Source organism: Watersipora subatra, chromosome 4 (assembly GCF_963576615.1).
Source record: "Watersipora subatra chromosome 4, tzWatSuba1.1, whole genome shotgun sequence".
Taxonomy (NCBI): Eukaryota; Metazoa; Bryozoa; class Gymnolaemata; order Cheilostomatida; family Watersiporidae; genus Watersipora; species Watersipora subatra.
The window spans coordinates 22,097,038-22,123,846 of NC_088711.1; the positions used below are offsets into that span (position 1 = coordinate 22,097,038).

Genomic DNA, 26,809 nt, shown 5'->3' on the forward strand with positions numbered 1-26,809 from the left:
CCACTGTCATACAGCCCACGACCAAAGAGATATTGGAAAAAAGAAAGGGTACTGATGATTGAGAAATGCAATATTAGCAGTCAAATGGCACTGCAGGGCAATAGGATAACTGCAATGGTAGCTGTAATGTACTGGGTGTGGATGTTATTATATACAACAAACAGCAATAATGAAAGGAAAAGATTATATGTTTATATCTCTCCCCCTGCAATAGGAGAAATGCAATATTAACCAATATTGGAAGTAAAGTGCACGGATATTATTAGAATAACCAATATTATTAATATAGTAATAATATGAAACCAATGCACAATTTTGTTTACATTTCAAAACGTCATAGCTAGCAATATCAAGAAGTTGTGATATTTATATAGATTTTAAAAAAATTCTGTACTACGTAGTCATTGTTCTGTAGTCATCCAAACTTATAATTAAATATGGTAATAATCTCATAAGAATCGTTAGGAAAAAATATCATCGTCATTTCCTTTACTTACACTGCGTTGGACATCAGTTAGAATACCAAAGTACTCAAAAGTATCTAAAATGTCAGTTACTTTGAAATCGGCAAAAATGAAACGATTTCAGTACTCCTACGTTAATTACAGAAACCTTCGGCAATTCGACAATGCTATAGACTGGTAAAATGTGCACGTTATTTTTTCGTGAAATGCGCACGACTTAATCGTTCTATTATATGTCGCTCGGCGTTTCAATTTCCGGTCTTAACTTTGATAAAAGTAAGGCTTAGCAAGTTTTAATAACGATTTTCGGCCAAATAAATCTGTCTATTTGTGTATAATCTGTTCAGATGGGTAAGTTATAAAATACTGTCGACACTTTTCAAAGACTTGGTAATATATTTGAATAGGTTTATATGTGTTTTGTATCGTTATTATACTTAAACGACTCTACAAAACGATAGTTAAATTTGTTGATGAGATTTTGAAACAAGGGTTTGTGACGATGTTAATGAACAATTTTCGTAAATTGTGTGCACATGAACTTATCATAAAAACTCTTAAACTTCGCTCCGCTCATTTGGTCGTGGGATAGTTATTCAATTTTATAAGATTTAATTATAAGAATAAGCATTCGAATTTACAAGATCGAAGTATATAGTGACCGATGTTAGGCAATATATTACTGTTATTATTTTTTTAAATAGTTTTGTTAAATAGATTTTCTAAAAATCTATATAAATATCACAACTTCTTGATATTGTTAGCTATGATGTTTTGAAATGCAAACAAAATTGTGCATTGGTTTTCTATTATTACTGTATTATTATATTAATAATATTAGCTATTCTATTAATATCAGTCCATTTTATTTCTAATATTGCATTTCTCTTATTGCGGGGGAGAGATATAAACATATAATCTTTTCCTTTCATTATTGCTGTTTGTTGTACATAATAACACTTACACCCAGTACATTACAGCTACCATTGCAGTTATCCTATTGCACTGCACTGCCATTTGACCGCTAATATTGCATTTCTCAACCATCAGTACCCTTTCTTTTTTCCAATATCACTTTGGTCGTGGGCTGTATGACAGGGGAATTTCTAGAAGACTCAGTGGGCCTGCATGGCTTAAAACTTCCAACTCCTTCTGATAATTATTGCCAAGAAATATTTCCACTTCTCTAACATTTCCTTCATCAAACTGAGAATCACTAGGTTATCTTTGTATTTGTTAGCCAGCAGCGTTACATGAGTTATCCGCTCCCTTATCAGCAGCGTTACATGAGTTATCCGCTCCCTTATTTCATGGAATCATAAATTGCAGCTTGAGCACGACTATGAACATCTCACCATAAGTTACTTACTGTTTATAATTTTAAAGATTCTATGCGAAAACTGATAATCATGTTTATATATTATACAAAGCCCATTGAGATTTGAAATAGTCAGATGTAGAAATAAATGGACAAACTAAAATGATAGATAAGCTGGATAGATGGATATATGAACAAACAAACAGACGAACAGACAGATGAGCAGAAAGATGGACTGACAAATTGATGAATAGATGGATAATGGACAGACACATGAATGAATGAATGAATGAATGAATGGGCGGACGAATGGACAGGCGGATCAACAGAAAGACAAACAGACTGGCAGAATGAAGAAAAGCTGAGAAACAAACAGATATACCGACAAATAAACATACCGGCAGACATAGGCCTACTGGCATACAATACAGTTAGACTGGCATTCAATAGTTAGACTGGCATATAATACAGTTAGACTGGCATATAATACAGTTAGACTGGCATATAATACAGTTAGACTGGCATATAATACAGTTAGACTGGCATATAATACAGTTAGACTGGCATATAATACAGTTAGACTGGCATATAATACAGTTAGACTGGCATATAATACAGTTAGACTAGCATATAATACAGTTAGACTGGCATATAATACAGTTAGACTGGCATTCAATACAGTTAGACATTCATGCAGACCGGCAGACCATTAAACAAAGAGATAACTGGAAAGGCTACTCACAGTCTTATTTCATCATTAACGACAATAACATTATGAAAAGTGGAGCCATTTCGTATTTTCAGAAATTTATATGACTTCTGAATTTTAAGCGCCGGCCCATCAGCAGGCTTTTATTATGGTGTTTTATGTACTTCATTCAACTGTTCTACCGATTATAAACTATTATTTTAGGCCTTCAAGAATTGCCAGAAGGAAGAGTTGAGCTGAAGTCCATTGGAAATTTAAGGTGTTCCTTATTTATCAACTCATCATGTTCTTGTGTTTTCGCAGTATTGTGGTAGCTTTTCAAACCTACACAGATTTGTTTCTTTCGTGCGGGCAGATTTTACTAGAGAATAGCTGGCCAGATATGTGTAGTATGTTATTATATACAACCGTATGACTGCTTGAGCTTTCGACACAAAAGATTTTATACGTTAGTTGATTTTATTTTAAATGATTAAGAATAATAACATAAGCATTTACATGAAAACAATGAGCTTCTAGCATTTCTGTACATTATAGAATTATAAAAAATGCAAAATAAGTCAAAAGAATGAAATACTGTTACTGGCAAACAAACTTGAATATAAAAACTCTTGACTTTCATTAGCTCTCTGAGGTGGTAGCATCTGTGTAATCCATTTCTGTTGTGGACTCTGGGCAGTCTAAAACATACACTATTCCGTAAAATGTACTTCAGATTAGGCAATTCGTTCTGGCAACTATTAGCTTGAAGTGTTTCACCATTTGTGAATTCCTTCATAAGGATGCTAACAAACTGAATTTAGCTAACAGTTATAATTTCAGATAACAAACTCACCAAGAAATATATTATTCATCTTCGGTCGCATAACCATCAAACTACCTTTCATCCAGTATTTTTAACATTTAAATGCATTTGCATTGAATTTAGTGTAATTGGGGGTTTTTGATACAATCATAGAGAGCTAACAATTAAATACCAAAACAGAAAAACAGTGATGTATGTAACATAAACAGTTCTTTTATACATGCAGATCCTTTAGTTACATGTAACAAAAATGGCATGCATAACTAATATCAGTTAGCTCATAGGCAGATCATACCTCGGTTTTCTTCAAAGAAATCTCTTCGGAATTTTAGATACGATACGCTTCTTTTGGCATTATCCCCTTGTCCTTTTCTATAACAGCACATAGCAGCAATATAGCTGACTAACACTTCTTGTATATAATGCAAAAATCTCTGACATATGATTATGTATCAACTTTGTTAGCTGCCAGATAGCTTTTAGCAATTTCAAAGGTTTGCAGTCATATCTCCAGAAGCAACATGTTTTCAGCCTTCCCATTGTAACCATAAATTTGGAATTATAAAAACTATTTAGCAGTGAGCACTGTTGAAATTTATTTTTACCAAGCTTAATAATATATGCTAGGATGTCTCACCCAGATCTTTTCTTTCTCTTTACTTCCTTCTCCACCTCACCACTACCACTATCACTATCACTCTCATCGTCCTCATCGTCCTCATCATCCTCATCGTCCTCATCGTCCTCTTCAGAAGAGCTCTTACTGCTCTCCTTGGATTTACTGTCAGACATCTCATCCCACTCATCATCTAGGTCTTCCATCAGTTGATCAACATAGTCTTCTCCACAGTCTGCGGTTATATCTGTAATTAACTCATCAATCTCAGCCTGCAGTTCCAGCTTTTCTCTTTTTCTCCCTCCACCTATCGCTCTAGCCTCAACTCCATTCTGCACCAGCAGAACACAGGCTACAGTGAGACTCATCAGAATGACTACCTTCATGTTGAACAGTGGAGTGTAAGTGATGCGTATTCTAGCAGCCAGAGGTCTTTTATATACAGACAGTACAATGAGTCACATAAAGCTGATCAGAGTGATGACGTCACTACTGACTGCACATACGCACTAGTAATCAATAGCCTCTGAATAGAGCTGTGAAGTGTCTATTGTTGGGAGCTGAGCCATTCCAGAACTCAGTTTATATACATTAGCTACTAAAGGTGTAGCAATATTTGCAGTAGGTTTGATGACTGTTGCTAGATGTATATAAACAGAGGTGTGTAGGTATTATTATACATATTACTAGCTATAAATCATCAGCTGAATAGACAATATCAGGTGATTCTTATATAAAATACAAGTCATAACATTGTACAGTCCTCCTCCTTTTCCTTCTTTACAAATTATCAGCAGTCTCTCACGTGTCTCAATCTGTGAGCGGGTGACAACTTTTGTAGTTAGAGCTTCATCCTTCAATATTTTTATAGTCATTTTCTTTTTTGACTTCTTATTCTTAGGCCTGATTGTACCTGTAATTTAATACAAAAAAAAAGTTCAAACTAACTTGCATTTCCCCATTCATATCAGTCAGATGTGGTTCGTCAATTGAAGTTTTTTAAATTATTGAACGAAACTGACTTAGCTACAACTTCTTACCTAAACTATACATATAAGCGCAACTGTTTTAGATTCAGCATGAAAGATGAGAAAAAATTATTTTTTATTAGTTATTGTAAAGGGTTTTTAGAATTGTTAGACAACATAATATCATGCAGTGTTACTTTCTAGGATAGGATTGTTCTCTGTGACTAGTTAGCTTCCTGTACATAGGGGAATTCATTTCTGAGTTTTGTAGCGAATGAACGCATAATTAATATAGATAGGAAACCAAGTAAAACAATGTGTTAGGTTCGTAGTAGAGATAAAAGTCTTAGCTCTCTGTACTTCTTTTGTTTGCTTCAGATATGTTTCATAGAGTGTTGCTTCATAGAGTGATGCAACTACAAACATAAATCATACTTGATTAATCAGAAGATTGTCAAAATGTCATTGTAACAAAATTGCCACATAAGCTAATTTGGAAGAGATAATTGCTGTTCAATCTTGTTAATTTTTTTACGTTAAGCCCTGTGTTGCCCTGTGTTGCCATTGAACCCGGTGTTGTCTTTTACGCATGTGAAGGCGCCATCTTGAGTTCCTAACCAGATGGATGTTCAAAAGGCTGGTTCTCACGAAGCAGACGAAGTTTTGAAACCAAATATTTTTGATGGCTTGGTGGAAGGTACGAAGCATATGCGTATGAAGTTTGACTGAAATTTGCCAAAACATGTGGAACCACTTGGCGTTTACACATTTTGTCTGTTAGTCTGTGGAAATGTGTAGCGTTTATGCAGACTAACAGACAGACACAATGACAAAGTGACATTTATTAATAAAGATGTGTTCATAAGTTATAAAAGGTCAATTATATAAACATCACTTTTAGTATTCTGTATTGCAACTTCAGTTGTATAATGCATGCAAGTATTGAAGCCGATGAAACAGAAATATTTTGAGGAAGGATGATCTGCACGATTTCTAGATTAACTTTCTCTTTTACAGTTGACAGTAACTCAGTCACAAAATGATAGCTTGAGTAAGTTCAAGTGAACAGGATGACATCCCGATCTCACAGATATGAGCTCTCAAGTGTCTATGGCTAAATATTGGTATACTTTCTAGTAAATGTTACCTCTGTGATGGCTAGCCTATGGACCTCGTGAGAAAATAATTTATTCTTCATTGACCTCCTTTGTAAGCGTTCACACTGACAAGCTACCACAGTAGGGAGTCACGTAAGGGGATTCGTGGTATATTAGAATTGTTTCTCATTTCACGGTCGATATACTTAATTTGATCTTAATGTTGGTTCCGTCCTAGCAAAGCTGCAGAGGAAAGACCAAAGGTTTGAATGCAGTTTAAAGCTCTTTGACCTCATGTCTCATTGACCCGCTATTGAGATTGCCAGTAAATTTTCAAGTACACTTCAATGAAATTGTGGCTTGTCCGCTACCATGAAATACGAACAAACAAATAACTCATCTGGCATTGATGGCAGGATAGTGGTGTTACTATACTGTTGATGACAGACAAAGGAGAAACCTGTTTGCCTTGGCAGTGTCGTGACAGGCACACTGTCAGCTGACACTGTGAAATGCTACTCTATAAACCACCATATATTGCTGAGACAAATAAAGTAACCATGTTGCTTGTTTACTTGCTTTTGTGTTACAATTTTCAAAGGACTTGTCATGTGATATTCTAAATCAGGGATAGTCAAATGTTTTGGTCATGATCCGCTACATCCAAATCTGACAAATTAAAGATCCAAAACGAGCTAAAGGTGTGCATTTTTTACCATACATAAACATGCAATTATTTGTGTACACCTTAAAACAAAGCATCAAATACGATTTAAAAAAACTTTGTTTATATGTGACTAAAAATCAGTGAATGAATGGGGTGTAATAAATATGTCTGATATCAATGAGAAAAAGGATGAGCAGGCTTTGACTTCACAATACTATCGACAGGCTGTTTCTTGCTACTTACAGCGACTCTTAAAGTTTATGAAGAGGAGTATTTGTGAGTCATGTACCATGATTGTTTTTCACAATATTCATTGCTGAAAACAAAGAATTTACAAACATTCTAATAAAAGTTTACAAAATCTCTTTTAAACCAAATTTTTAACAAAATACTTCAAAAATATTTATTGACAGCCAACTTGGAAAATCCACAAAAAAAATGCAGAGATTCGCATCCGGATCAAGAGCCGCTATTTGGCCATAGCTGTTCTAAATGATTCTAAGGCTGAAGAAGTAAACATGCTGAGAGCTACGACCATCACTGACAAGTATGTAGGCCTACTGCACTAGTCTTAATGACATGATATTTGTCAGCAAAGAGCCAATTGGTTTAAAAAGTGGTGGTATTCTCATAAGCCAACCGAACTATTGGAGACGGTAATCGTATAAAAATATCAACACTCAAGCAATATATGCTGTTGTTTTGAAAAACTGTCAAGAGAGCGAAGAGAGTGTCCGAGTACCAGACCCATGGCCATACCATAAATTGTGACAGTTTTATATACTAGTGTGGATCAGGCCCGTATTCCCTGAGACGGCTGGCCGGCTGAGCCGCCCCAACTTTCTAGTGATTTTTGGCGGCTAAGTACTAAGAATTTCAGTCTAAGCTCATCACTCGGAATTTCCAGCAACTAATTTTCTAGCGACTAGCTTTCTATATTGTCTCTAAGGTGATCTCGCAAAATGACTGATCTTGTGAGAGTTTGTTAAGAAATGGAAACTGAGCTTTATTACTTCTAGTGGGAGTGTGAAGAAGACTCCCAAACTTGCATTTTCCTTATCATAATATAACGAATCAAAACATCGATGAGGAGCACTATGGGGCAGTCTCGTCTAAATAATCTTTTAACATTACAAATATATAAATATGTTGAAATAGATACAGAATCAGTTGTGAAAGATTTCTGCCATGGACACATTGACAGAACAAGAGCTATTGCAATAAAAAGTAATAGCTCTTGTTCTGTTAATATCTTGTACAGAAATCTGTAGTGTCATGAGTTTTATATCGCAATTTAATTACCGTTCATTGAATAAAGAAATTTTTGCCTGCCATGAACCATAAACAATATATTTATGCAGATTTTGATGCTTACAATTGATGGCATTTATGCATACCTTGAGGGTTGTTGATGCTTAAAAGGTCTAGAGCTTCTTGGCGCTGCCCCGAACCTCGTTCGGGGGTTTACACCGCCCCCAAACCACCAGGTGTCCATAACTAGTTGCCTAACATTTGCCGCCCCAACTTGCAACCAGGAAATACAGGCCTGGTGTGGGTCCCTATCTAAGTCTGAAGGCGCTGTATGAATAACTGTTGTTATTCTGAAAATAACTATTTTATTTGATATTTTTATTCCAACTACAGTGTGTTTTTATATTTGCTATTTGTATCAATAAAATACGTCTGAATTTTTTTATCATAATTACAAACAAAACTGGCTTGCAGTCATGTTGAGACTGCCTTCTAACTTTTAATAACATGCTCTACTGTTATTTTTTATGTAGAGCGGCCCTCTAATGTTACATGTATATTCATTCGAGCTCACACGAGATAGCCGATATGCAAGAAGGACAACCTCGAGAAAACAATTCTCTTACATAGTACACTCAGTAGCATTCGCTATTTTTTGCATCCAACAACTTTTCATTTAACAACAGTAACGCAATTCAAATTCTCTTTCCTCCCTCTGGTTTTATTTACCTCATTGGTTCTTCATTTGATTATTTAATGCTATTGGTTCTTCATTTCATTCTCTAACGCTTTTGGCTAAGCTGTAAAATGTCGATTGCACTTTTTACAGCTGGTGCCATCATAGTAGGCAAAATTTGTATTACTTTGCAGTAGAATGAAAAGAGATTAAAAGGGAGGCAACTTATTTTGCAACTTTGCTATCCCCTCTGTTTGATTTTGAATTTCAATTGCACAAGTACGATCTTATTGGACTACTTTCTCGCTATTTTATTAAAACGCTGAAAGCAACAACATAAAAATAATTAAGAACCATATTAGGCTAATAGTAGCTCCTTGTTTAACACTTTCTTGATACTCCAACATTATGTAGAAAATGGTTCGCAATTTATGACAGTTTATGAACAACTAGTTTTAGGCCAAAAGTTGTGCCTAGCCATGCCGATAAAAGTTTCTTATTATTTGTGCGAAATGCTACACGTAGGAGTTTTGCTCGGCCAAAAAAATTGTTTGTACACTAATATCAAATAGTTCAGCAGTGCAGACATTGGGTTGAGGTCGGACGGCGTTGTGGAAGGTACTGCACAGCCAGAAGATCAACAAGTAACAATCAGAATGAAACTGGCTGAGCAAATAATGCAAATATTTTTGTTTCAAGGCTTCAATGGCATTCAAAGATGAAAGGGGAGTTATTGACATAAACGCGAGTGCAGAGTAGTGCAGAGTGGTGCAGAGTAGTGCAGAGTAGTGCAGAGTGTTGCAGAGTGGTGCAGAGTAGTGCAAAGTGTTGCAGAGTAGTGCAGAGTGGTGCAGAGTGGTGCAGAGTGGTTCAGAGTAGTGCAGAGTGGTGCAGAGTGGTGCAGAGTGATGCAGAGTGGTGCAGAGTGGTGCAAAGTAGTGCAGAGTGGTGCAGAGTGGTGCAGAGTGGTGCAGAGTGATGCAGAGTAGTGCAGAGTGGTGCAGAGTAGTGCAGAGTAGTGCAAAGTGGTGCAAAGTAGTGCAGAGTGTTGCAGAGTAGCGCAGAGTAGTGCGGAGTGGTGCGGAGTGGTGCAGAGTGGTGCAGAGTATTGCAGAGTAGTGCAGAGTAGTCAAATGGATTTGACAGTTGCAAGTTGCATCAAGCATGCTGACCAATCAGAGAGACGCATACCGAAGCCAATCAAAGTTTGAGGCTTCAAGCATAGCAGAATAATAGAGAGAACTGTCAATAAAATAAATAGAGAGGAGTTGGCTTCTAAAAGGCAGCTGACTACTCGTTCAGAATCTGTTGCTTTAAAGCGTACACAGGTTATGTTATTTGACATATACGCTCACTGTTGCGCGAGAATCTGCGTTTGGGTGTGTGTTACATGCGTGTGTCACATGCATCATCTTTTATCCCATTTTTCTCGCACCTAACCTTGTTGTACTGTCATGTATGTCTGGCCACTTCATGCAATTTTATGTAGTATCTTTACAACCCAAGAAGCAAATTTGCAGGTGACAGTTATAATTAAGTCCATTACTGCCAGTACGTATATCAGTCCAGCCTCGAAATTCTGTGTCATTAAGAAGAGTATCTACAGCTATGTGTGTGTCAAGGATTTGTAATATTTACTAGAAAGGAACAAGTTTCATTAATTTTATTTAATGTTAGAAGCAAAAGATATCACGTACACTTCTACTAGATATAAAGTAACAGAGTCATTATGGGCTGCCTGCAGCCCATAATGACTCTGAGAGTTAATGTTAGTATAACTAGTTTTAGTATAACAGAGTTATAATAAAACAACAAAATCAAAGTATTGCCGCTGGCCATGCTGACTGGCCATGCTGACTAGGGTGGTTTCACTCATCATGTTTACTTTGTTACTGTCACATCTGTGTCGTCTACTTCTGTTGTGAATTCTGGGCATGCTAAAATGAAATGAACAGCATTAAAACTAAAATAGAGTTACTATATCTATTACACTTACCTATTCAATATTATATAAACAGTCAAATCTATACACAGACATCTTATTAACCTCACATGAATTCTTCACAAGCTCCTTTGGCTACGGTCATGACTCCTAAACCAAAAACTAATAAAACTTAAACCACTAATTTTTTACGAAACTGAACACATAAAATTTTTTCATACAACCTCTAACAATTATTTTGAAAATATTACTGCTGGCTTTTTTAACAGTGCTTAAGCTAACACCCGGTTTCTTGACAGAGAAACGTATATTAAACACTACATATCAAACCATTTATCTTGTTGGATTGATTAACTGTTTCCCTTTTTATGATTCTTGTATGGCATAATTTGGAAAACGTTTCTGTTTGAAATGAAGTAGTAGCTTACAAAATACTAAAAATATATATAAAGTTATAGCACTTATACAAATTTGCAAACCGCCAATCAAAGAGTAAACATTTTGTTGATTTGTCAATCCCGATTCAAGTCGTTATCTGAATTTTATCAGCAGTTTTGTAGAGGAAAAATCTGGGACAATCCTTACTTAATAATAATGAAATAATAAAAATAATTATCATGTGATTTTTATAAAAAGAAATGGTTTATATAACTGCTAGACTGATAGTACCTTGGTTCTCCTCTAAATAGTCTCTATGGAATGTCAGGTACTTCCAGCTGTTCTTCTTATTACCACCTCGACCTCTTCTAGAATATAAATAGATCAAACATAGTAGTTGTAGACAGTCATTAGCTATAATATATAAGATCATAAAATGCTATACACCATTTAAATAAACCAATAATAAGATGGTTGCAGAGACTACGAGTGACTCTTACTTACCCAGATCGCTTTTGTCTTACTTCCTCCACCTCATCATCATCATCGTCATCATCATCATCCTCTTCAGAAGAGCTCTTACTGTTCTCTTTGGGTCTTCTGCCAGACAATTCACTCCACTCATCTAGCTCTTCCATCAGTTGATCAACATACTTCTCTCCACAAGTCGCAGTTATGTTGGCTATTAACTCCTGAATCTCAGCCTTCAGTTCCTGCTTTTCTCCTTTTCTCTCACCGCCTCTCCCTCTTCCGACCGCTTTTGCCTCAGTTCCGCTCTGCACCAGCAGAACACAGGCTACAACGAAACTCATCAGAAAGACTACCTTCATGTTGAACGGTGGAGTGTAAGTGATGCATATTCCAGCAGCCAGAGGTCTTTTATATACAGACAGTACAATGAGTCACATAAAGCTGACCAGAGTGATGACGTCACTACTGACTGCACATACACACTAGTAATCAATAGCCTCTGAATAGAGCTGTGAAGTGTCTATTGTTGGGAGCTGAGCCGTTCCAGGACTCAGTTTATATCAATTAGCTACTAAAGGCGTGGCAATATTTGCAGTAGGTTTGACGACTGTTGCTAGATGTACATGTATATAAAGAGATTATTAAACTTTTTTGTGATTTTTTACCTACGCGCATGACGCAGGTTATGATGTGTCAGCTTTTAGTTGTATTAGTTGCTGAAGTCTGACGTCTGTCTGATGTTAAATCTAAGACAGACGTCTGACATCTGTCTTAAACAGACGTTGCTTATCAGCTTATCAGCAGTTGCTTATTTGTCAATCTTTTATAATAACAAAGTTTTATTTTAGAAAATTATGTGCACATAAGTTTTCTAGTACATATTACGAGGAATTCAAACAGGCCTGTTAGATGCCTGTTGGATTTATCTCTTTTTTAAGAAGCAAACAGCCATGTCACACGCTGCCAGACCTATGCACGGCGACAAATATACATTTACTATAGCATTCGTGTTGTTTAGCACGGGTATGCGCCATGTACCTTAATTGATTTATGATTTATAGCTTAATGTTGCAAGGATATTAAAAAAACTAGGAACAGCTCAAATTAACATATTCTTTAAAAGGCCATTGGCCTCCATCTGTGGCAATTCAGAATAGTATTATTTATAATAATGAGCAAATTGAGAATACTGCAAGACTTGCATTTCTTCTGTCCTATTGGTATGTTCTCTGCACACATGGACATAGTTATTTATGTTTGTGTGAGCGTTGGTTGGTATACTAAACTACCCATGTGTATATTGAGCTATCGGGATGCTCAATATACACCCAAGCTAAGTGTATATTGAACAACTCTGTTTTTATTTACCAAACCACTGTAATGTGAGTGAATTTATTAAGACAAATAATCTGAAGGCGGGTTTGCGTGAAATACCAGCTTTTAGGCGATGGATTGATAATAATAAAAAAATATATTTGAATGCAAACCAAATGCTAGCAATGTTCAGTATTGCAAGACAAACTTGAAAACTCTTGAATACTTTTCATTTAACTTGAAAGTTTGAAAACGTTTGTCCTGGAAACTATTGCTATATCACTACAGAAGACTAAAGTTCGATTGAAAGGGGCTGACAATTGCTCAATGATGCATGCTTGAAAGCTTGGTCATGCACGTTTAGTCATTTTGCTGGCAACATTTGCTATCATAATAGATTATTATATTAACTTAAATAAGATTCTATAAAAACCTTTTATATTATGTGACACATAGCGGAGTGGATGGTTGGCTACATAGCTAGAATAGCTATGTAGCCATCCATAATAAACGGACAAGCATTTTTTTATTTCCCATAATAAAAAATGCTTGTCCGTTTGTCCTAAGGCACCATGTAAAGTTAAAAAAAAATTGCTTAGTGGATGATTTGAACTCACGACATCCAGCTTGGCCACTCGAAAAGCTTACCCTCAGCTTATTGTCCACTTCCAGTTTATCAGAATAGTTGTGTGCATTCTTATTTTGTGTGCATTATTGGTACATCTGACAATCTCTCACAGAACTGCTAGGGTTTTTGTTACAATAATTGATGTTTGTTATTGACCACTGCTACAGCTGATGCGTAAGCATGCCAAATGATCAGCGATTATTCTATGAAGGAATTACTCTAAATTAAATAAGGTTGTCTGCCCCTGTTTCTACAAAATTAAGTCTTTGTCGCTCTTGCAACTACATGTATACATATAGTTGCAAGAGACGGCTGGCCGGCTGAGCCGCCCCAACTTTCTAGTGATTTTTGGCGGCTAAGTACTAAGAATTGCAGTCTAAGCTCATTCATTCGGAATTTCCAGCAACTAATTTTCTAGCGACTAGCGTTCTATATTGTCTCCAAGGTGATCTCGCAAAACGACTGATCTTGTGAGAGTTTGTTAAGACTTGGAAACTGAGCTTTATTGCTTCTAGTGGGAGTGTGAAGAAGACTCCCAAACTTGCATTTTCCTTACCATAATATAACGAATCAAAACATCGATGAGGAGCACTATGGGGCAGTCTCGTCTAAATAATCTTTTAACATTACAAATATATAAATATGTTGAAATAGATACAGAATCAGTTGTGAAAGATTTCTGCCATGGACACATTGACAGAACAAGAGCTATTGCAATAAAAAAGTAATAGCTCTTGTTCTGTTAATATCTTGTACAGAAATCTGTAGTGTCATGAGTTTTATATCGCAATTTAATTACCGTTCATTGAATAAAGAAATTTTTGCCTGCCATGAACCATAAACAATATATTTATGCAGATTTTGATGCTTACAATTGATGGCATTTATGCATACGTTGAGGGTTGTTGATGCTTAAAAGGTCTAGAGCTTCTTGGCGCTGCCCCGAACCTCGTCCGGGGGTTTACACCGCCCCCAAACCACCAGGTGTCCATAACTAGTTGCCTAACATTTGCCGCCCCAACTTGCAACCAGGAAATACAGGCCTGGTGTGGGTCTCTATCTAAGTCTGAAGGCGCTGTATGAATAACTGTTGTTATTCTGAAAATAACTATTTTATTTGATATTTTTATTCCAACTACAGTGTGTTTTTATATTTGCTATTTGTATCAATAAAATACGTCTGAATTTTTTTATCATAATTACAAACAAAACTGGCTTGCAGTCATGTTGAGACTGCCTTCTAACTTCTAATAACATGCTCCACTGTTATTTTTTATGTAGAGCGGCCCTCTAATGTTACATGTACATTCATTCGAGCTCACACGAGATAGCCGATATGCAAGAAGGACAACCTCGAGAAAACAATTCTCTTACATAGTACACTCAGTAGCATTCGCTATTTTTTGCATCCAACAACTTTTCATTTAACAACAGTAACGCAATTCAAATTCTCTTTCCTCCCTCCAGTTTTATTTGCCTCATTGGTTCTTCATTTGATTATTTAATGCTATTGGTTCTTCATTTCATTCTCTAACGCTTTTGGCTAAGCTGTAAAATGTCGATTGCACTTTTTACAGCTGGTGCCATCATAGTAGGAAAAATTTGTATTACATTGCAGTAGAATGAAAAGAGATTAAAAGGGAGGCAACTTATTTTGCAACTTTGCTATCCCCTCTGTTTGATTTTGAATTTCAATTGCACAAGTACGATCTTATTGGACTACTTTCTCGCTATTTTATTAAAACGCTGAAAGCAACAACATAAAAATAATTAAGAACCATATTAGGCTAATAGTAGCTCCTTGTTTAACACTTTCTTAATACTCCAACATTATGTAGAAAATGATTCGCAATTTATGACAGTTTATGAACAACTAGTTTTAGGCTCCAAGTTGTGCCTAGCCACTTGGATAAAAGTTTCTTATTATTTGTGCGAAATGCTACACGTAGGAGTTTTGCTCGGCCAAAAAAATTGTTTGGACACTAATATCAAATAGTTCAGCAGTGCAGACATTGGGTTGAGGTCGGACGGCGTTGTGGAAGGTACTGCACAGCCAGAAGATCAACAAGTAACAATCAGAATGCAACTGGCTGAGCAAATAATGCAAATATTTTTGTTTCAAGGCTTCAATGGCATTCAAAGATGAAAGGGAAGTTATTGACATAGACACGAGTGCAGAGTAGTGCAGAGTAGTGCAGAGTAGTGCAGAGTAGTGCAGAGTAGTGCAGAGTGGTGCAGAGTAGTGCATAGTAGTGTAGAGTAGTGCAGAGTGGTGCAGAGTAGTGCAGAGTAGTGTAGAGTGGTGCAGAGTGGTGTAGAGTGGTGCAGAGCGGTGCAAAGTGGTGCAGAGTAGTGCAGAGTGGTGCAGAGCAGTGCAGAGTGGTGCAGAGTGGTGCAGAGTGGTGCAGAGTAGTGCAGAGTGGTGCAGAGTAGTGCAGAGTGGTGCAGAGTAGTGCATAGTGGTGCAGAGTAGTGCAGAGTAGTGCAGAGTGGTGCAGAGGGGTGTAGAGTGTTGCAGAGTAGCGCAAAGTGGTGCAGAGTAGTGCAGAGTGATGCAGAGTGGTGCAGAGTAGCGCAGAGTGGTGCAGAGTAGTGCAGAGTGGTGCAGAGTAGTGCAGAGTGGTGCAGAGTAGTGCAGAGTAGTGCAGAGTGGTGCAGAGTGGTGCAGAGTAGTGCAGAGTAGTGCAGAGTGGTGCAGAGTAGTGCAGAGTGGTGCAGAGTAGTTCAGAGTGGTGCAGAGTGATGCAGAGTGGTGCAGAGTAGTGCAGAGTAGTGCAGAGTGTTGCAGAGTGGTGCAGAGTACTGCAGAGTAGTGCAGAGTGTTGCAGAGTAGTGCAGAGTGGTGCAAAGTGGTGCAGAGTGGTGCAGAGTAGTGCAGAGTGGTGCAGAGTGGTGCAGAGTGGTGCAGAGTGATGCAGAGTGGTGCAGAGTGGTGCAGAGTAGTGCAGAGTGGTGCAGAGTGGTGCAGAGTAGTGCAGAGTAGTGCAGAGTAGTGCAGAGTGGTGCAGAGTAGTGCAGAGTGGTGCAGAGTAGTGCAGAGTACTGCAGAGTAGTGCAGAGTGTTGCAGAGTAGTGCAGAGTGGTGCAAAGTGGTGCAGAGTGGTGCAGAGTAGTGCAGAGTGGTGCAGAGTGGTGCAGAGTGATGCAGAGTGGTGCAGAGTGGTGCAGAGTAGTGCAGAGTGGTGCAGAGTGGTGCAGAGTTGTGCAGAGTAGTGCAGAGTAGTGCAGAGTGGTGCAGAGTAGTGCAGAGTGGTGCAGAGTAGTGCAGAGTGGTGCAGAGTGGTGCAGAGTAGTGCAGAGTGGTGCAGAGTAGTGCAGAGTAGTGCGGAGTAGTGCGGAGTGGTGCGGAGTGGTGCGGAGTAGTGAAGAGTAGTCAAATGGATTTGACAGTTGCAAGTTGCGTCAAGCATGCTGACCAATCAGAGAGACGCATACCGAAGCCAATCAAAGTTTGAGGCTTCAAGCATAGCAGAATAATAGAGAGAACTGTCAATAAAATAAATAGAGAGGAGTTGGCTTCTAAAAGGCAGCTGACTACTTGTTCAGAATCTGTTGCTTTAAAGCGTACACAGGTTATATTATTTGACATATACGCTCACTGTTCCGCGAGAATCTGCGTTTGGGTGTGTGTTACATGCGTGTGTCACATGCATCATCTTTTATCCCATTTTTCTCGCACCTAACCTTGTTGTACTGTCACGTATGTCTGGCCACTTCGTGCAATTTTATGTAGTATCTTTACAACGCAAGAAGCAAATTTGCAGGTGACAGTTATAATTAGGTCCATTACTGCCAGTACGTATATCAGTCCAGCCTCGAAATTCTGTGTCATTAAGAAGAGTATCTACAGCTATGTGTGTGTCAAGGATTTGTAATATTTACTAGAAAGAAACAAGTTTCATTAATTTCATTTAATGTTAGAAGCAAAAGATATCACGTACACTTCTACTAGATATAGAGTAACAGAGTCATTATGGGTGCCTGCAGCCTAGTATAACAGAGTTATAATAAAATAACAAAATCAAAGTATTGCCGCTGGCCATGCTGACTAGGGCGGTTTCACTCGTCATGTTTACTTTGTGACTGTCACATCTGTGTCGTCTACTTCTGTTGTGAATTCTGGGCATGCTAAAATGAAATGAACAGCATTAAAACTAAAATAGAGTTACTATATCTATTACACTTACCTATTCAATATTATATAAACAGTCAAATCTATACACAGACATCTTATTAACCTCACATGAATTCTTCACAAGCTCCTTTGGCTACGGTCATGACTCCTAAACCAGAAACTAATAAAACTTAAACCACCATTTTTTTACAAAACTTAACACATAAAATTTTTTCATACAACCTCTAACAATTATTTTGAAAATATTACTGCTGGCTTTTTTAACAGTGCTTCACCTAACACCCGGTTTCTTGACAGAGAAACGTATATTAAACACTACATATCAAACCATTTATTTTATTGGATTGATTAACTGTTTCCCTTTTTATGATTCTTGTATGGCATAATTTGGAAAACGTTTCTGTTTGAAATGAAGTAGTAGCTTACAAAATACTAAAAATATATATAAAGTTATAGCACTTATACAAATTTGAAAACCGCCAATCAAAGAGTAAACATTTTGTTGATTTGTCAATCCCGATTCAAGTCGTTATCTGAATTTTATCAGCAGTTTTGTAGAGAAAAAATCTGGGACAATCCTTACTTAATAATAATGAAATAATAAAAATAATTATCATGTGATTTTTATAAAAAGAAATGGTTTATATAACTGCTAGACTGATAGTACCTTGGTTCTCCTCTAAATAGTCTCTATGGAATGTCAGGTACTTCCAGCTGTTCTTCTTATTACCACCTCGACCTCTTCTAGAATATAAATAGATCAAACATAGTAGTTGTAGACAGTCATTAGCTATAATATATAAGATCATAAAATGCTATACACCATTTAAATAAACCAATAATAAGATGGTTGCAGAGACTACGAGTGACTCTTACTTACCCAGATCGCTTTTGTCTTACTTCCTCCACCTCATCATCATCATCGTCATCATCATCATCCTCTTCAGAAGAGCTCTTACTGTTCTCTTTGGGTCTTCTGCCAGACAATTCACTCCACTCATCATCTAGCTCTTCCATCAGTTGATCAACATACTTCTCTCCACAAGTCGCAGTTATGTTGGCTATTAACTCCTGAATCTCAGCCTTCAGTTCCTGCTTTTCTCCTTTTCTCTCACCGCCTCTCCCTCTTCCGACCGCTTTTGCCTCAGTTCCGCTCTGCACCAGCAGAACACAGGCTACAACGAAACTCATCAGAAAGACTACCTTCATGTTGAACGGTGGAGTGTAAGTGATGCATATTCCAGCAGCCAGAGGTCTTTTATATACAGACAGTATAATGAGTCACATAAAGCTGATCAGAGTGATGACGTCAATACTGACTGCACATACACACTAGTAATCAATAGCCTCTGAATAGAGCTGTGAAGTGTCTATTGTTGGGAGCTGAGCCGTTCCAGGACTCAGTTTATATCAATTAGCTACTAAAGGCGTGGCAATATTTGCAGTAGGTTTGACGACTGTTGCTAGATGTACATGTATATAAAGAGATTATTAAACTTTTTTGTGATTTTTTACCTACGCGCATGACGCAGGTTATGATGTGTCAGCTTTTAGTTGTATTAGTTGCTGAAGTCTGACGTCTGTCTGATGTTAAATCTAAGACAGACGTCTGACATCTGTCTTAAACAGACGTTGCTTATCAGCTTATCAGCAGTTGCTTATTTGTCAATCTTTTATAATAACAAAGTTTTATTTTAGAAAATTATGTGCACATAAGTTTTCTAGTACATATTACGAGGAATTCAAACAGGCCTGTTAGATGCCTGTTGGATTTATCTCTTTTTAAGAAGCAAACAGCCATGTCACACGCTGCCAAACCTATGCACGGCGACAAATATACATTTACTATAGCATTCGTGTTGTTTAGCACGGGTATGCGCCATGTACCTTAATTGATTTATGATTTATAGCTTAATGTTGCAAGGATATTAAAAAAACTAGGAACAGCTCAAATTAACATATTCTTTAAAAGGTCATTGGCCTCCATCTGTGGCAATTCAGAATAGTATTATTTATAATATTGAGAAAATTGAGAATACTGCAAGACTTGCATTTCTTCTGTCCTATTGGTAAGTTCTCTGCACACATGGACATAGTTATTTATGTTTGTGTGAGCGTTGGTTGGTATACTAAACTACCCATGTGTATATTGAGCTATCGGGATGCTCAATATACACCCAAGCTAAGTGTATATTGAACAACTCTGTTTTTATTTACCAAACCACTGTAATGTGAGTGAATTTATTAAGACAAATAATCTGAAGGCGGGTTTGCGTGAAATACCAGCTTTTAGGCGATGGATTGATAATAATAAAAAAATATATTTGAATGCAAACCAAATGCTAACAATGTTCAGTATTGCAAGACAAACTTGAAAACTCTTGAATACTTTTCATTTAACTTGAAAGTTTGAAAACGTTTGTCCTGGAAACTATTGCTATATCACTACAGAGGACTAAAGTTCGATTGAAAGGGGCTGACAATTGCTCAATGATGCATGCTTGAAAGCTTGGTCATGCACGTTTAGTCATTTTGCTGGCAACATTTGCTATCATAACAGATTATTATATTAACTTAAATAAGATTCTATAAAAACCTTTTATATTATGTGACACATAGCGGAGTGGATGGTTGGCTACATAGCTAGAATAGCTATGTAGCCAACCATAATAAACGGACAAGCATTTTTTTATTTCCCATAATAAAAAATGCTTGTCCGTTTGTCCTAAGGCACCATGTAAAGTTAAAAAAAAATTGCTTAGTGGATGATTTGAACTCACGACATCCAGCTTGGCCACTTGAAAAGCTTATTCTCGGCTTATTGTCCACTTCCAGTTTATCAGAATAGTTGTGTGCATTCTTATTCTGTGTGCATTATTGGTACATCTGACAATCTCTCACAGAACTGCTAGGGTTTTTGTTACAATAATTGATGTTTGTTATTGACCACTGCTACAGCTGATGCGTAAGCATGCCAAATGATCAGCGATTATTCTATGAAGGAATTACTCTAAATTAAATAAGGTTGTCTGCCCCTGTTTCTACAAAATTAAGTCTTTGTCGCTCTTGCAACTACATGTATACATATAGTTGCAAGAGACGGCTGGCCGGCTGAGCCGCCCCAACTTTCTAGTGATTTTTGGCGGCTAAGTACTAAGAATTGCAGTCTAAGCTCATTCATTCGGAATTTCCAGCAACTAATTTTCTAGCGACTAGCGTTCTATATTGTCTCCAAGGTGATCTCGCAAAATGACTGATCTTGTGAGAGTTTGTTAAGACTTGGAAACTGAGCTTTATTGCTTCTAGTGGGAGTGTGAAGAAGACTCCCAAACTTGCATTTTCCTTACCATAATATAACGAATCAAAACATCGATGAGGAGCACTATGGGGCAGTCTCGTCTAAATAATCTTTTAACATTACAAATATATAAATATGTTGAAATAGATACAGAATCAGTTGTGAAAGATTTCTGCCATGGACACATTGACAGAACAAGAGCTATTGCAATAAAAAAGTAATAGCTCTTGTTCTGTTAATATCTTGTACAGAAATCTGTAGTGTCATGAGTTTTATATCGCAATTTAATTACCGTTCATTGAATAAAGAAATTTTTGCCTGCCATGAACCATAAACAATATATTTATGCAGATTTTGATGCTTACAATTGATGGCATTTATGCATACGTTGAGGGTTGTTGATGCTTAAAAGGTCTAGAGCTTCTTGGCGCTGCCCCGAACCTCGTCCGGGGGTTTACACCGCCCCCAAACCACCAGGTGTCCATAACTAGTTGCCTAACATTTGCCGCCCCAACTTGCAACCAGGAAATACAGGCCTGGTGTGGGTCCCTATCTAAGTCTGAAGGCGCTGTATGAATAACTGTTGTTATTCTGAAAATAACTATTTTATTTAATATTTTTATTCCAACTACAGTGTGTTTTTATATTTGCTATTTGTATCAATAAAATACGTCTGAATTTTTTTATCATAATTACAAACAAAACTGGCTTGCAGTCATGTTGAGACTGCCTTCTAACTTCTAATAACATGCTCTACTGTTATTTTTTATGTAGAGCGGCCCTCTAATGTTACATGTACATTCATTCGAGCTCACACGAGATAGCCGATATGCAAGAAGGACAACCTCGAGAAAACAATTCTCTTACATAGTACACTCAGTAGCATTCGCTATTTTTTGCATCCAACAACTTTTCATTTAACAACAGTAACGCAATTCAAATTCTCTTTCCTCCCTCCAGTTTTATTTGCCTCATTGGGTCTTCATTTGATTATTTAATGCTATTGGTTCTTCATTTCATTCTCTAACGCTTTTGGCTAAGCTGTAAAATGTCGATTGCACTTTTTACAGCTGGTGCCATCATAGTAGGAAAAATTTGTATTACATTGCAGTAGAATGAAAAGAGATTAAAAGGGAGGCAACTTATTTTGCAACTTTGCTATCCCCACTGTTTGATTTTGAATTTCAATTGCACAAGTACGATCTTATTGGACTACTTTCTCGCTATTTTATTAAAACGCTGAAAGCAACAACATAAAAATAATTAAGAACCATATTAGGCTAATAGTAGCTCCTTGTTTAACACTTTCTTAATACTCCAACATTATGTAGAAAATGATTCGCAATTTATGACAGTTTATGAACAACTAGTTTTAGGCTAAATGTTGTGCCTAGCCACTTGGATAAAAGTTTCTTATTATTTGTGCGAAATGCTACACGTAGGAGTTTTGCTCGGCCAAAAAAATTGCTTGGACACTAATATCAAATAGTTCAGCAGTGCAGACATTGGGTTGAGGTCGGACGGCGTTGTGGAAGGTACTGCACAGCCAGAAGATCAACAAGTAACAATCAGAATGCAACTGGCTGAGCAAATAATGCAAATATTTTTGTTTCAAGGCTTCAATGGCATTCAAAGATGAAAGGGAAGTTATTGACATAGACACGAGTGCAGAGTAGTGCAGAGTAGTGCAGAGTAGTGCAGAGTGGTGCAGAGTAGTGCATAGTAGTGTAGAGTAGTGCAGAGTGGTGCAGAGTAGTGCAGAGTAGTGTAGAGTGGTGCAGAGTGGTGTAGAGTGGTGCAGAGTGGTGCAAAGTGGTGCAGAGTAGTGCAGAGTGATGCAGAGTGGTGCAGAGTAGTGCAGAGTGGTGCAGAGTGGTGCAGAGTGGTGCAGAGTAGTGCAGAGTAGTGCAGAGTGGTGCAGAGTGGTGCAGAGTAGTGCAGAGTGGTGCAGAATAGTGCATAGTGGTGCAGAGTAGTGCAGAGTAGTGCAGAGTAGTGTAGAGTGGTGCAGAGGGGTGTAGAGTGTTGCAGAGTAGCGCAAAGTGGTGCAGAGTAGTGCAGAGTGATGCAGAGTGGTGCAGAGTAGCGCAGAGTGGTGCAGAGTAGTGCAGAGTGGTGCAGAGTAGTGCAGAGTGGTGCAGAGTGGTGCAGAGTAGTGCAGAGTGGTGCAGAGTAGTGCAGAGTGGTGCAGAGTGGTGCAGAGTGGTGCAGAGTAGTGCAGAGTAGTGCAGAGTGGTGCAGAGTAGTGCAGAGTGGTGCAGAGTAGTGCAGAGTGGTGCAGAGTGATGCAGAGTGGTGCAGAGTAGTGCAGAGAGGTGCAGAGTAGTGCAGAGTAGTGCAGAGTGGTGCAGAGTGATGCAGAGTAGTGCAGAGTGGTGCAGAGTAGTGCAGAGTAGTGCAGAGTGGTGCAGAGTAGTGCAGAGTGTTGCAGAGTAGTGCAGAGTAGTGCAGAGTGGTGCGGAGTGGTGCGGAGTGGTGCGGAGTGGTGCGGAGTGGTACAGAGTGGTGCAGAGTAGTGCAGAGTGGTGCAGAGTAGTGCAGAGTGGTGCAGAGTGATGCAGAGTAGTGCAGAGTGGTGCAGAGTAGTGCAGAGTAGTGCAGAGTGGTGCAGAGTAGTGCAGAGTGTTGCAGAGTAGTGCAGAGTAGTGCAGAGTGGTGCGGAGTGGTGCGGAGTGGTGCGGAGTGGTGCGGAGTGGTACAGAGTGGTGCAGAGTATTGCAGAGTAGTGCAGAGTAGTCAAATGGATTTGACAGTTGCAAGTTGCGTCAAGCATGCTGACCAATCAGAGAGACGCATACCGAAGCCAATCAAAGTTTGAGGCTTCAAGCATAGCAGAATAATAGAGAGAACTGTCAATAAAATAAATAGAGAGGAGTTGGCTTCTAAAAGGCAGCTGACTACTTGTTCAGAATCTGTTGCTTTAAAGCGTACACAGGTTATGTTATTTGACATATACGCTCACTGTTCCGCGAGAATCTGCGTTTGGGTGTGTGTTACATGCGTGTGTCACATGCATCATCTTTTATCCCATTTTTCTCGCACCTAACCTTGTTGTACTGTCATGTATGTATGGCCACTTCGTGCAATTTTATGTAGTACCTTTACAATCCAAGAAGCAAATTTGCAGGTGGCAGTTATAATTAGGTCCATTACTGCCAGTACGTATATCAGTCCAGCCTCGAAATTCTGTGTCATTAAGAAGAGTATCTACAGCTATGTGTGTGTCAAGGATTTGTAATATTTACTAGAAAGAAACAAGTTTCATTAATTTCATTTAATGTTAGAAGCAAAAGATATCACGTACACTTCTACTAGATATAGAGTAACAGAGTCATTATGGCTGCCTGCAGCCTAGTATAACAGAGTTATAATAAAATAACAAAATCAAAGTATTGCCGCTGGCCATGCTGACTAGGGCGGTTTCACTAGTCATGTTTACTTTGTGACTGTCACATCTGTGTCGTCTACTTCTGTTGTGAATTCTGGGCATGCTAAAATGAAATGAACAGCATTAAAACTAAAATAGAGTTACTATATCTATTACACTTACCTATTCAATATTATATAAACAGTCAAATCTATACACAGACATCTTTTTAACCTCACATGAATTCTTCACAAGCTCCTTTGGCTACGGTCATGACTCCTAAACCAAAAACTAATAAAACTTAAACCACCAATTTTTTACGAAACTGAACACATAAAATTTTTTCATACAACCTCTAACAATTATTTTGAAAATATTACTGCTGGCTTTTTTAACAGTGCTTAAGCTAACACCCGGTTTCTTGACAGAGAAACGTATATTAAACACTACATATCAAACCATTTATCTTATTGGATTGATTAACTGTTTCCCTTTTTATGATTCTCGTATGGCATAATTTTGAAAACGTTTCTGTTTGAAATGAAGTAGTAGCTTACAAAATACTAAAAATATATATAAAGTTATAGCACTTATACAAATTTGAAAACCGCCAATCAAAGAGTAAACATTTTGTTGATTTGTCAATCCCGATTCAAGTCGTTATCTGAATTTTATCAGCAGCTTTGTAGAGGAAAAATCTGGGACAATCCTTACTTAATAATAATGAAATAATAAAAATAATTATCATGTGATTTTTATAAAAAGAAATGGTTTATATAACTGCTAGATTGATAGTACCTTGGTGCTCCTCTAGATAGTCTCTATGGAATGTCAGGTACTTCCAGCTGTTCTTCTTATTACCACCTCGACCTCTTCTAGAATATAAATAGATCAAACATAGTAGTTGTAGACAGTCATTAGCTATAATACATAAGATCATAAAATGCTATACATCATTTAAATAAACCAATATTAAGATGGTTGCAGAGACTACGAGTGACTCTTACTTACCCCGATCGCTTTTGTCTTACTTCCTCTACTTCATCATCATCATCCTCTTCAGAAGAGCTCTTACTGTTCTCCTTGGGTTTTCTGCCAGACAATTCACTCCACTCATCATCTAGCTCTTTCATCAGTTGATCAACATACTTCTCTCCACAAGTCGCAGTTATGTTGGCTATTAACTCCTGAATCTCAGCCTTCAGTTCCTGCTTTTCTCCTTTTCTCTCACCGCCTCTCCCTCTTCCGACCGCTTTTGCCTCAGTTCCGCTCTGCACCAGCAGAACACAGGCTACAACGAAACTCATCAGAAAGACTACCTTCATGTTGAACGGTGGAGTGTAAGTGATGCATATTCCAGCAGCCAGAGGTCTTTTATATACAGACAGTACAATGAGTCACATAAAGCTGATCAGAGTGATGACGTCAATACTGACTGCACATACACACTAGTAATCAATAGCCTCTGAATAGAGCTGTGAAGTGTCTATTGTTGGGAGCTGAGCCGTTCCAGGACTCAGTTTATATCAATTAGCTACTAAAGGCGTGGCAATATTTGCAGTAGGTTTGACGACTGTTGCTAGATGTATATAAAGAGATTATTAAACTTTTTTGTGATTTTTTACCTACGCGCATGACGCAGGTTATGATGTGTTAGCTTTTAGTTGTATTAGTTGCTGAAGTCTGACGTCTGTCTGATGTTAAATCTAAGACAGACGTCTGACATCTGTCTTAAACAGACGTTGCTTATCAGCTTATCAGCAGTTGCTTATTTGTCAATCTTTTATAATAACAAAGTTTTATTTTAGAAAATTATGTGCACATAAGTTTTCTAGTACATATTACAAGGAATTCAAACAGGCCTGTTAGATGCCTGTTAGATTTATCTCTTCTTTAAGAAGCAAGCAGCCATGTCACACGCTGCAAGACCTATGCACGGCGACAAATATACATTTACTAAAGCATTCGTGTTGTTTAGCACGGGTATGCGCCATGTACCTTAATTGATTTATGGTTTATAGCTTAATGTTGCAAGGATATTAAAAAAACTAGGAACAGCTCAAATTAACATATTCTTTAAAGGCCATTGGCCACCATCTATGGCAATTCAGAATAGTATTATTTATAATAATGAGAAAATTGAGAATACTGCAAGACTTGCATTTCTTCTGTCCTATTGGTAAGTTCTCTGCACACATGGACATAGTTATGTTCGTGTGCGCGCTGGTTGGTATACTAAACTACCCATGTGTATATTGAGCTATCGGGATGCTCAATATACACCCAAGCTAAGTGTATATTGAGCAACTCTGTTTTTATTTACCAAACCACTGTAATGTGAAAGAATGTATTAGGACAAACAATCTGAAGGCGGGTTTGCGTGAAATACCAGCTTTTAGGCGATGGATTGATAATAATAAAAAAATATATTTGAATGCAAACGAAATGCTAGCAATGTTCAGTATTGCAAGACAAACTTGAAAACTTTTAAAGGCTTTTCATTTAACTTAAAAGTTTGAAAAAGTTTGTCTTGGAAACTATTGCTATATCACTACTGAAGACTAAAGTTTGATTGAAAGGGGCTGACAATTGCTCAATGATGCATGCTTGAAAACTTGGTCATGGGCGTTTAGTCATTTTGCTGGCAACATTTGCTATCATAACAAATTATTATATTAACTTAAATGACATTCTATAAAAACCTT

The 26,809-nt window shown here is 37.6% G+C and overlaps 3 protein-coding genes across 4 annotated transcripts; all 3 read right to left on the bottom strand.

Annotated features, from left to right (window-relative positions):
• Positions 1 to 2,922: 2,922 nt before the first annotated feature.
• LOC137394749 (high mobility group nucleosome-binding domain-containing protein 5-like) lies at positions 2,923 to 4,306 on the bottom strand. The gene is made up of 3 exons (XM_068081512.1): positions 3,934 to 4,306; positions 3,592 to 3,668; positions 2,923 to 3,171 (listed from the first exon to the last, which is right to left on the bottom strand). Exons 1-3 carry the CDS (start codon positions 4,296 to 4,298, stop codon positions 3,113 to 3,115), a joined length of 501 nt encoding a protein of 166 aa, XP_067937613.1. The 5' UTR covers positions 4,299 to 4,306; the 3' UTR covers positions 2,923 to 3,112.
• Positions 4,307 to 10,219: 5,913 nt separating this feature from the next.
• LOC137394868 (uncharacterized) lies at positions 10,220 to 18,638 on the bottom strand. 2 transcript variants are annotated; one of them, XM_068081640.1, is made up of 4 exons: positions 18,320 to 18,638; positions 18,107 to 18,183; positions 17,269 to 17,432; positions 10,220 to 10,325 (listed from the first exon to the last, which is right to left on the bottom strand). In XM_068081640.1, exons 1-3 carry the CDS (start codon positions 18,628 to 18,630, stop codon positions 17,377 to 17,379), a joined length of 444 nt encoding a protein of 147 aa, XP_067937741.1. In that variant the 5' UTR covers positions 18,631 to 18,638; the 3' UTR covers positions 10,220 to 10,325; positions 17,269 to 17,376. The 2 variants fall into 2 exon arrangements, with proteins under 2 accessions (XP_067937741.1, XP_067937742.1); XM_068081641.1 differs by lacking the exon at positions 10,220 to 10,325 and having other exon boundaries at positions 17,266 to 17,432; positions 18,107 to 18,180.
• On the bottom strand, positions 10,410 to 11,716 carry LOC137395070 (uncharacterized). The gene is made up of 3 exons (XM_068081851.1): positions 11,396 to 11,716; positions 11,183 to 11,259; positions 10,410 to 10,508 (listed from the first exon to the last, which is right to left on the bottom strand). The coding sequence occupies exons 1-3, from the start codon at positions 11,701 to 11,703 to the stop codon at positions 10,453 to 10,455; spliced, it is 441 nt and encodes a 146-aa protein (XP_067937952.1). The 5' UTR covers positions 11,704 to 11,716; the 3' UTR covers positions 10,410 to 10,452.
• Positions 18,639 to 26,809: the final 8,171 nt, after the last annotated feature.

Bases quoted from the DNA above. Each gene is read 5' to 3' on its own strand.
- LOC137394749 (XM_068081512.1), bottom strand. From the start codon at position 4,298: ATGAAGGTAGTCATTCTGATGAGTCTCACTGTAGCCTGTGTTCTGCTG. The intron at 3,669-3,933 runs GTGAGACATCCT...GTGCTGTTATAG, and splicing joins AAGAGAAAGAAAAGATCTGG to AAAAGGACAAGGGGATAATG. The intron at 3,172-3,591 runs GTATGATCTGCC...TGTATGTTTTAG, and splicing joins TTTCTTTGAAGAAAACCGAG to ACTGCCCAGAGTCCACAACA.
- LOC137395070 (XM_068081851.1), bottom strand. From the start codon at position 11,703: ATGAGTTTCGTTGTAGCCTGTGTTCTGCTGGTGCAGAGCGGAACTGAG. The intron at 11,260-11,395 runs GTAAGTAAGAGT...TTTATATTCTAG, and splicing joins GTAAGACAAAAGCGATCTGG to AAGAGGTCGAGGTGGTAATA. The intron at 10,509-11,182 runs GTACTATCAGTC...ATTTCATTTTAG, and splicing joins CTATTTAGAGGAGAACCAAG to CATGCCCAGAATTCACAACA.
- LOC137394868 (XM_068081640.1), bottom strand. From the start codon at position 18,630: ATGAGTTTCGTTGTAGCCTGTGTTCTGCTGGTGCAGAGCGGAACTGAG. The intron at 18,184-18,319 runs GTAAGTAAGAGT...TTTATATTCTAG, and splicing joins GTAAGACAAAAGCGATCTGG to AAGAGGTCGAGGTGGTAATA. The intron at 17,433-18,106 runs GTACTATCAGTC...ATTTCATTTTAG, and splicing joins CTATTTAGAGGAGAACCAAG to CATGCCCAGAATTCACAACA.